Genomic DNA, 11,244 nt, shown 5'->3' with positions numbered 1-11,244 from the left:
GGGACGCAGAGGGGAAGGAGGGGCCATGCTGGCCCTCCCGGAGCTCACTGTGTGCTGGGGGAGCAGGCCCTAGCAGGTTAGGGGGAGGGGCAGTGAGTGAAGAGAGAGGCTGTCTGCAGAGTCAAGGCTCTCTGGGAAAGCACTCACCAGTTTACCAGGAGAGGGAGCCAGCGAGCAAGACCTGGAGACTCTGGGCAAGAAGGTTGGACTCCGAAACCAAACCAAACTCATTGCCATCGAGTTGATTTGACTCATAACGACCACTCCTTGGGTTTCCGAGGCCGTATCTCTACGGAAGTAGATTGCCCAATCTTCCTTCTGAGGAGTGGCTGGTGAATTTGAACCGCCAGCCTTCTGCTTCACAGTCAAATGCCTTAGGCACTATGCCACCAGAACTTGGTGAACAAAATGAGTAGAAGCCTAAGAATTGGACCTTGGAGAAGTGCTAGTATGTCTTCCCAGAGCCCCAGGAGCCTCTGGAGGGTGTGATCCTCAGAGCTGTGTTTGAGAAAGTGGTGGGGGTGTGGAGATGGATGGCCTGAGATGGCAGGAGTTAGGGGTACTTTGGTTTTCAGGGTAGAGAAGATGTTGGCTGGTTTCGTGTCCATCGTGGGATGGAGAGAAATGAAAGGATTGCCTGAGAGGCAGGACATGGTCATTTATTTAAGGAGGAGTGGGAGAGTTGAAGGAGTCGAAAACATGGAGATTCCTGGTCTGGGCACTGGGGAGGATGGGGGTCATTGAATGAGGGATATAGGAGTATATTTAGGGGGGCTAGTGATGGGGTGTGGTGACGTGGGGGCTTGGTCATAGGCATTCCATTTTGAGGGGCTTGGAGAACACTGTTGGAGACCTTCAACAGGAAGGAAACCTCCTTCATTCATTCATTGGTTCATTCATTCAGCACACATCAAGTGAGCACCCATTCTTGGCAGAGCTTGGGGCCATGGCTGTGGGGCAGGCGGGGACCATCAGCCCGGCAGGCCTGCCTTGGGGAGCTGGAGTGTCCAATGGCAGGCTGAGGTCCCAGATTGAGGAAGATAGTGGACAACTCAGTCTAGCAGGAAGAAAGAATTGATACACAATTAACAGCCCAAGATCCAGTCACCACTGGGCTGGTTGAGACGGGAGTGGTGTCTCAGGAAGGCTCTGGGGTGTGTGTGTGTATGAGTGAGTAGGGCCACCTGGAACCCTGTTATGCTGATTTCGTGATGGACTGACTGAGATATAGAAGGTCAGATGGGGTGCTGAGGCAGCACCAAGAAGGGGCAGAGCAGGGCAAATAAGATGGAAAGAGGAATTGAGAGCAAACGCAGAGCCCTTGAGGACAGGAAGATGGCAAGTCAGTTGCCGTCTGTCACATGACCCAGTCCTCTCATGGCCCTGCCCCTTCCACCTTCTCCCCCTTCCATGCCCATCAGAGGTCAATGTTCTGCCTCTATTCTCCTGACAGGATGTGCCCTGCACACTGTGGGGACAGCAAGGTGTCACGTCTCACCACAGAGAACCCCAAAGAGACCTGTGACTCGCCTTCTGGGCCTGACATGACTCTGCCTTCCTTGGAGACTGTGGAGCAGCCCCCCAGCCCTGAGCCTGGCCTGTCTGCTGCCTCAGGCAGGTCTGAGAACCAAGCTTCCGGCTTCCACTTCAACGGCCCCTACCTCACATCACCCTTCAGTCGCTCCCTGTCTGACATCTGGGACCAGCTGGCGTCCCCCCATGGAGGCAGGAGCAGGAAGTCACCACTGAAAGGGTCCCTGGAGTACCTGTGTCTGCCCGTTGGGGAACAGGTGCAGCTGGTTCCACTGGCCCAGGCCATGAGGCAGAACCAGGCCATGGATGTGAAGTGGGGGCACAGCCTGGGGCCTGAGGGGAGCTTCTCCCTGGAGTCAGGAGACGGCCCTGTCCCTCTTCCACCAGGGCCCATGATGGGTGCACGGGACCCAAAGGACAGCGCAGCAGCTTTGCCCACTGGTGCTAAGGTCCCTGAGGACAGCGTTGTGGCCTCTGGCTATGTCACCACTGCAGACCTGACACTCATCCCATCCACAGGGGCCCCATCCGTCTCCTTGACTCCCTCTCTGGGCCTCTCCGGCTAGAACCCGAGCCCCTGTTCTGGACTGGCCAGTGGGCCTCCTAGATAGAGCCTCAGCCCATCTGCAAATCCCTCCTGGGTTTGGGGGCTATGTGGGGCTCCCGCCAACCATGGACCAGTCCCCCAAGTCCTTTCCCCCCCTGAAGCTGGCAGTCCAATCCTGAGCACAGGGGAGCCCTGGGTATACAAGGCACCTGGATCCACCCACCCTGAGGGGCTCCTTGTCCTTCAGCAGGTGGGTAACTCCCTTCCCCAGCCAGCCCCCTCCCCAGGGTAAGCCTTCCACTCCTGGAAGGAAGCACTTGAACTAAGATATCCTGGCCCAGACACCTTGCCAGGCTGTGTGTCAAGTGCCAAGTATACTTCCTCCCCTCAAAGCCATGAAGCCCTGTAGGCTTCAGCTCTGTCTCAGGGAACGCCAACAGGCCTGGAGAATTGCGGTTGCCACCACCTCATTTGGGGCTCTGTCACCTCCCTCCCTCCTTATGCCATCCCCTGACTCCTTCCCCAGAATTTTCCGTGTCATGGGCAGTGGTTCCCAAGCTTAAACCATGCAGCAGAACCAACCTCAGAGCTCACTAAAGCTCAGAGTTTCTGATTCAGCCAGGATGGGGTGGGGCCCAGGCTTGTGCATTTCTAAAGGGTCTGCGGCTCTGCCCACGCTGCTGGTCTGGGGCTGCACGGTGAGAACCCCCGCTGTAGAGAGCCCTTTATCTCTGTCCCTCACTCACTCTGTGCCTTTGAGAATCTCCTGGAAGATCTGGATGCGACTGTAACTCAACCCATATCTGCATTTTCTGATAACTGCATAACAGGCAGGGATTGCTACTAATTAAGATTAATGATGAGTAATTAATTAATTGATCAAGATTTTTTTTCTTCCTTGTTACCATTTTATTACTGATTTGGGGGCTTATTATATTATACTATATTATAAAAAATATGTAACCTGCAAAATTCCAACTATTTGGAATTTCTTTAAAGTTTTCTTTGTAAGTAGATAAAATTTATGTACAAGTATGCATTGCTTAATGTCCGTTTGAGCAACATCCAACTGCGTGAACAGCTTTTTAAAGGCTGTGATAGTTGGAGCTGTGTGTCAACTTGGCTGGATCCCAATTCCATGTGGTTTAAGCAATTGTGATGTGGGTTATTCCCATGATGGGACTGATGTATGTGTTTCAAGCAGCCAATCCGTTGAAAAGGAGTTTCCCTAGGGGTGTGAGCTGCTTCCAATATATTTAGGGACATCCAGGGAAAGAGACACTCTTCTGTGGATCGGAATCCTGTTGTGCTGTCTACAACTGTCCGTGAGCAAACAAGCCACCATTCAGCCTGGAGATCTTGGAGTCAACAGCCAGTGCACTGCCTGCCAACCTTGAGCTCTTCGGCCCCTGCAGCTGCATGAGTCAGGAAAAGCCTCCAGCTTGACGTTTGATCCAAGAACTTGGGACTTGTCAGCTTCTACAAGTGTGTGAGCCATTTTCCTAAGATAAATTTCTCTTTCTCTATATGTATATATAAGTTTTACTGGTTTTGCTTCTCTAGAAAGCCCAGCCTCACACAAAGGGAAAGCGTCTGTCCTTTTGTTTATTATTCCCTCCTGCTGGTGGTGTAGTGCCTAAGGCACTTGACTGCTAACCAGAAGGCTGGTGGTTCAAACCCACCAGCCACTCCTCGGAAGGAAGGTTGGGCAATCTACTTCCGTAGTGATACTGCCTTGGAAACCCAAGGAGGGGTCACTATGAGTCGGGTCTGACTGGACAACACATAACAGCAACAACAATGGTTTTACAGACTCCAAACCCAGACGATTGTAGCACTGGACCACAGTGGGGCATAGGCGGGTGAAGCAGAGGACATATCTTTGTTCAAAGGCTCTCAGGATCTGTCAGGCGGTGGCAGGGGCCTCAGGCCTCGGGCTGCTCCTGCTGCTCAGGCAGGTGGAACAGAGGAGGGAGGGCTGTGACCCCTCCCCTCTCCCGTCTTCTCAGTCAGCTCCTGCTCTGCCCTCTCAGCTATCCCTGCCGCCGACACCTTTGCTGGCCTTTGCCAGCAGCTCCAGCAGCAGCAATGATGAGAATATGATGTTTGCTGAGCATCCAAATTACAGCCTATTTCACAGAACGTATTCTGTATGTTAAGCAATGTGTGTGTGTGTGTGTGTGTGTGTGTATTTCATTCACTGCCATCGAGTCAATTCTGACTCAGAGCAACCCCCAACGAATTTCTGAGGCTGTAAATCTTTATGGAAGTAGATTGCCTCATCTTTTTCCCATGGAGCAGCTGGTGAGTTTGAACCACTGACCTTCTGGTTAGCAGTCAAATGTCCTACCCACTGCATCACCAGTTCTCTCTCTTTCTCTATGTATGTGTGTGTGTGCGTGTGTGTGTAAATGGAGCTCTGGTGGCACAGTAGTTAAAGTATTTGGCTGCTAACCAAAAGGTCAATGGTTGAAACCCACCAACCTACCAGTAACTCCTCAGGCAAAAGATGCTTCTGTAAAGATTTACAGCCTTAGAAAACCTATGGGGCAATTCTACCCTCCTTCAGGGTCATGATGAGTTGGAGCCAACTTGATGACTGGGTTTTGTAGTGTGTACACAGACACATATACTTACAAATGCGCATGTTCAGCCATACTCTCACTTGTTGATTATTGATTATTTTATATAAATTATTTTGCAAGGCAGCAGAGTGTAGTGTTCATTCATACTAATTTGGATTCTCTAGCTAGGCTATCTGGGTTAAGCCACTTACCGCCTTTAGGCAAGTCACCAATCCTCTCTCTGCCTCTGTTTCCTCATCTGTATAATGGGATGGTGCAAAAAAGGGCATGGAGGTGGCATCTTCTGACTTCCTCTAACTTCATAAGAGGGAGAATCACCATCAGCATCCCAAGCCTTATTCCTATGAGGCCAGACATGCCACTACCCTCCAGCCTTTTTACCAACTCTGACAGCAACTCTCCCTCCCACAACACACACGACTGCTCTGCTGGGTTTGATAATTCGTTGCAATGGCAAACAGAACTCACAGGCAATACTCACTATTATGGGGTTTATTAGGGAAGTAATAGGTTACAATTCAGGTTCAGGAATATGCTCAGGATACAACTCTTCAATCAGACAGTCTCCTCTCTGCTATGCCCTCAGTCTCCCAGCCTCACCTCTGCCCTATTTGGACAAGTGTTACAAAGCCCTTTTAGCTCTGCTGATAGGTTCACCTATGTGCATCACACTCCACCAGTAAGCCTCCTGCGCAAAGGCACTCAGCTTTCTTGCTCTGTGAGCCAGCAAGCCCACCACTCCATCTTGTTCCTGTTGGTTCCTCTGCTGTTGTCTCTGCCGGTTGTCTCAGACAGTCTATTCTGATGGTTGTCTCTGCTGAGGAAGTCCAGCAAAGGGATCTTGGGTCCAAGGATGCACTCCACTTCACCTCCAGCTCTGTTCTCTTGATGGCAGTGAACCCCCCCTTTCTGCCTCCAGGAAGGCTTATTTTAAGCCTAGCACAATGAGAAAACTAACCAATCCCCACATTAGAGTTTCATACACCTTATTTGCATGGTCCCAACCCACGAAGGTGCCATGTACCTTGTTGACATTACTCACAAGCTATCCAATCCCCTTAGATTTGCATAGTTCCACCCAGTTATCTGGTGGGAGCCACAAAGACATGGCTAAAAGAGCCATGCCAAGGAATTCACTGCAGCACAGATGATAATCACTCCCATCTCCTAGGGCTGAAGCTAATGGAGTACCTGGCATAAAATGATCTGTGCTCTGTCCCTTCTTGAGTAATTTCTCTCATTCATTCAGCAAATATTCATTGAATGCCTATTGTGTCTCGCACCATGGTAGCTCCTTACCCTTTTACTTATTTCTCTTATCTATTTGATCTGCCAAGTATGGAACAAGTGTGTTAGCTTTTTCAATTGGGATTTAATTTTAATCATATTCTCTATATTTGTAAAAGTTACGGCTTTTGTGTTTTCTTATGTTGTTAAGCTTTAAAAGATTTGTGATTATTACATCTTCATAGATTGTGAATTTTTCGTTTAAAAATTCTTTGTCTCATTTAATACACTTGGCCTAAAATTTTGTTTAATCTAATAAAAACACTGCCACCTACACTTTGCTGTTGTTCTTATTAACATATGTCTAAAGTATCTTTTCCATTCCATTATTTTCAACTTTCAGGTCACTTTGCTTAGAGTATTTCTTGAACACAGTCTCAAGCTGCATTAAGAAAATCCCATCCAATCTGAGAATCCTTGCCTTCGTGGATCCACTTGCTTTTAATATGATAACAAGTCAATATTTTGCTTCGATTTATTTCTTTCTCACTTTCCTTGCTTTTGATAAATTAACATTTATAAAAAGTATTGGTTTTATTTTACAAAAGCAACACATAAATTTTTAAAAGTCTGTGGAAAAACAACAGTCTGGTTCCAGCCTCTCACTGAGCAAAACCGTTTTTGAAGACTTCTGATGTATATGCCTTTGGCATCCAGCAATGTGCCTAAGGCATTTGACTGCTACCCAGAAGGTTGGTGATTCAAAGCCACTAGTCACTCTGCAGAAGGAAGATTGGCAATCTACTTCCATAAAGATTTACCGCCTTGGAAATCCAAAGGTGGTTACTATGAGTTGGAATCAACTCGGTGGCAGCGAGTTTGGTTTTTGGTTTATTTTCCTTAGGAAAATAATCCCACCTCCTGCATGGGGAGGTGGAGGAGAGAGTGACGAATTTTCAGAACCCCCTCAGTAACAAACACTTTCAATGCACATACCAGGTGGGCCTGCCAGGTTCCAAGCTGGATGCTGGAGCCTGAGACAAGCAAGACGGTGGCCAGGTCTTGAGGAACTCTCAGCCTAGCCAGGACACAAAGATATACTCAAAAGCAAACCAACTGCTGTAGAATCAACTGCATCTCATATAGTGACTCTATGACACAGAGTGGAACTGTCCCACAGGGTGTCCAAGGCTATAATCTTTTTTTGTTATAATTTGGGTGAAAGTTACAGTACAAATCAGTTTTCCATTCAACAGTTCACACACATTTTCTTTCCTGTCATTGATTGCAATCCCCTCAATCCAACATCACTCCTCCTGCACCCTCCCTGTGTTTCTCGTGTCCATTGCTCCTTCATTCCCAACCCTTCCTGCCTTCTGAACTTTGTTCTTGGGCAAATACTACCCTTTTTTAATCTCAATTAGTTGATTGTTCCTAGAATTATTGTTCACTGTGTAGACCTGTCTGTTATTTGAAAATTCAGCTGTGGGAGTGAGTTCAGTTCCATGTCTGAAGGGTGACTGAGGGCCATGGTCTTGGGAGTTCCACCAATCTCAATCTAACCAGTAAGCCTGGTCTTTTTTTAAATGTAATTTTGAGTTTTGTTCCATGTTTTCTGACCACTCTATCCAGGATCTTCTAATGTGATCCCTTTCAGAGCAGTTGGTAGAGGTATCTGGGCACCATCTAGTTCTTCTGGTCTCAGGGTCATGGAGGCTGAGGTTTGCATGATCCACTGGTACTCTGGACTAGTTGTTTCCGTGTGTCTTTTATTTTCTTCACTCTTCTTCACTCTAGGCTGGGAGACACTGATAGTTGTACCTTAGATGGCCATTCACAAGCTTTTAAGAGCTCAGTTGCTACTCAACAAAGTAGGATGTAGAACATTTCTTTTTGTGGACTAGGTTGTGCCAATTGACCTTGATGTCCCCTGAGATTATGGTCCTGAGTTGTAAGGCCCAGCAACTCACTCCCTCCCTCAGGGTTTTTGGTTATGGCTAAGCAGTTTCCCTAACTTTGCCCCTTGTGTGTTCTACTATATTCATGGATTTATTTGTAGCACATGTAGATACATATCTAGAAATATTCCCTGTCAGACCTATACATATTCATGGCTACGGTCCCATTATCCTTCCCACACCCATTTGGCTTGCCTGTGTATCTAGGTATCTACTCTTAGATTTTTTATTATTGTCATTACTGTTATTGCAGGATTATGTAAGGTTTAATATTTGCCTCTGTTGCCTTTAACTCTTGTACAACTCCTAGCATCTTCTTCTCCTTGATCATTTTGTGCCGACCCTACTGTACATTGCCTTCCCCTTCACCCAAGTTAATATGAGTCTACCCTCTAGTTAGTGGTTTACTCTCCCTTCCCCTCCCACCTCTGGGAGGGGAGAACCTTTTCTTGTGTGAAAACCTTTTCTTGACTTTATATAATAATGGTCTCAGAGAATATTTGTCCCTTTGTGATTGACTCATTTCACTCAGCACAGTATCTTCTAAGTTCATCCATGTTATGAGATGTTTCATAGCTTCACCATAGTTCTTTAATTATTTATAGTATTTCATTGTATGTGTGTGTGCCATAGTGTGCTTATCCATTCATCTGTTGATGGGCATTGAGGTTGTTTCCATCTTTTTGCTATTGTGAATAGTGCTGTGATGAACTTGGATGTGCATATAACTGTTCAGGTCATGGCTCCTATTTCTCTAGGACATATAGCTGGTAGGGTGGTTGTTGGGTCATATGGTATTTCCATTTCCAGCTTTTTAAGTAAGTGCCATACCATTTTGCACAGAGGTTGCACCAGTTTACAGTCCTTCTAGCAGTGTATGAGGGTTCTTATTTCTCCATACCCTCTCCAGCATCTGTTGTTTTCTGTTTTTTTTTTTAACATTGCTATTAGTACTGGGGTGAGATGATATCTCACTGTTATTTTGATTTGTGTCTCTCTAAGGCTAATGAATTGGCTGATAGCAAAAAATGCCAGAAAGTTGTCTACTTGTGTTTTATTGGCAATGCAAAGGCATTCGACTGTGTGGATCATAAAAAATTATGGGTAACAATGAGAAGAATGGAATTGTAGAACACTCCATTGTGCTTGTGAGTAACATGTACAGGTGTCATTTGAACAGACCAAGAGATACTGCATGGTTTAAAATCAGTATTGGTGTGTGTCAGGGGTGTATCTTTTCACCACAGTTATTCAATCTGTATGCTGAGCAAATAATCCAAGAAACTGGACTATATGAAAAAGAACACAGCATCAGCGTTAAAGAAAGCCTCATTGACAATATGCAGATGACACAACCTTGTTTCCTGAAAGTGAAGATGACTTGAAGCACTGACTGGTGAAGATCAGAGACTACAGTCTTCAGTATGGATTACACCTCAACATAAAGGAAACAAAAGCCATCACAATTGGACCAATAAACAACATTATGATGAATGGAGAAAGGATTTCATTTCACTTGGATCCACAAAGCATAGAAGCAGCAGTCAAGAAATCAGATATTGCATTGCAATGGGTAAATCTAATGCAGGGACCTCTTTAAAGTGTTAAAGAGCAAAAATGTCACTTTGAAGACTAAGAAATCCCTGACCCAAGCCATGGTATTTTCAGTCACCTCATATGCATGTGAAAGCTGGACAATGAATAAGGAAGACAGAACAAGAGTTGATGAATTGTGGTGTTGGCAAAGAATATTGCAAATACCATGGACTGCCAGAAGAATGAACAAATAGATCCCAGAGGAAATGCAACTAGAATGCTCCTTAAAAGTGAGAATGCCCAGACTTCGTCTCACATGTTTTGGTCATGTTGTCCAAAGGGACCATTCCCTGGAAAAGGATATCATGCTTGGTCAAGTAAAATGTCAGCAAAAAAAGAGGAAGACCCTCAATGAGACAAATTGAGACCATGGCTGCAATGATGGGTTCAAGTACAGCAAGGGTTGTGAAGATGGTGCAGGACTGGGTGGTATTTCGTTCTGTTGTACATGGGGTAGCTGTGAGTTGGAGGCAATGTAATAGCACCTAACAACAATGGTTAATGGAAGGAGCTCTGGTGGTGTAGTGGTTAAGGCATTTGGCTGCTGACCAAAAGGTTGGTGGTTTGAACCCACCAGTCACTTCATGGAAGAGAGGTGAGACAACCTGCTTCCTTAAAGATTTATAGCCTGGGAAATCCAGTGGGGGTTGCTATGAGTCAGGATTGAGTCAATGACAGTGAGTTTGGTTTTTGAATGGCTAATGAGGGCAAGCATTTCCTCATGTGTTTGTTGGCCACCTGAATGTCTTCTTTGGTGAAGTGTCTGTTCATGTCCTCTGGTCATTTTTTAGTTAGATTACTTGTCTTTTTGTTGTTGAGGTGTTGCTGTTTTTTATACATTTCAGAGATTATCCCTTTATCCTATGTGTCATTGCCAATTTTTTTTTTTCCCAGTCTGTGGGTTTGCTTTTTACTCGTTTGGTGAAATCTTCTGATGTGCATAAGTGTCTAATTTTTAGGAGACCCCAGTCATCTATTTTGTCTTCTGGTGTTTGTATGTTTTCAGTTATGTTTGATAGTATATTTATGCCATTTATGACTCACTGCCATCGAGTCGGATATGACTCAGAGAGACCCCTCCCTTGGGTTTCCGAGGTGGTATCACTGTGGAAATAGATTGCCCAACCTTCCTTCCGAGGAGTGGCTTGTGGGTGTGAACCGCCAGCCTTCTGGCTAACCATAGCAGTCAAATGCCTTAGGCACTATGCCACCACAGCTCCCTCTAAATCTGTCCCTATGTTTTCTTTGATGGTCTCTATAGTTTTAGGTTTTACATTCATGTCTTTGATCCAACTTGAGTTCATTTGTGTATATGGTGTGAGATCTTGTTTCATTTTTTTCTGCAAATGGATATCCATATTACCAGCAACATTTTTTAAAGAGACTATCTCTTACAATTATGATTTTCAGCACTTTGTCGAAGACCAGCTGTCCATTGTCTCTGGATTTACTTCTGGATTCTCAATTCTGTTCCATTGGTCTATGTGTCTGTTGTTGTACCAGGTTGTTTTAATGACTGTGGCTATATAGTAGGTCTTGAGATTAGGTTGTTGTGAGGCCTTGTACTTTCTTTAGTAGTGTTTTACTTACCCAGAGTCTCTTTCTTTTCCATATAAAGTTGGCGATAAGTTTTTCCATCTTGTTAAAGAATAAGGCTGGAATCTGGATCTTTGCATTGTATCTGTAGATAGCTCTGGGTACTACTGACATTTTCACAATGGTAAGCTTTCCTACCCATGAGCAAGGTATATTCTTCCATTTATGTACATTTCTTGGTTTCTTTTTTTTTTTTTTTTTT

General features: G+C 45.6%; 1 protein-coding gene across 1 annotated transcript in view; it reads left to right on the top strand.

Moving 5' to 3' along the window:
* LOC103197764 (cytokine receptor common subunit beta-like) overlaps positions 1-2,372 on the top strand; it is a 22,065-nt gene extending 19,693 nt beyond the window's left edge. Inside the window, 3 exon segments of the mRNA XM_042781057.1 lie at positions 1,454-2,147; positions 2,149-2,224; positions 2,227-2,372. Of these exon segments, the coding sequence (XP_042636991.1) occupies positions 1,454-2,147; positions 2,149-2,224; positions 2,227-2,372 (916 nt within the window).
* Positions 2,373-11,244: the final 8,872 nt, after the last annotated feature.

Source organism: Orycteropus afer, unplaced genomic scaffold (genome assembly GCF_000298275.1).
Source record: "Orycteropus afer afer isolate SDZICR_OR568_19922 unplaced genomic scaffold, OryAfe1.0 scaffold00083, whole genome shotgun sequence".
NCBI classification, from domain to species: Eukaryota; Metazoa; Chordata; class Mammalia; order Tubulidentata; family Orycteropodidae; genus Orycteropus; species Orycteropus afer.
This window is presented reverse-complemented; position numbering and strand designations above follow the sequence as displayed.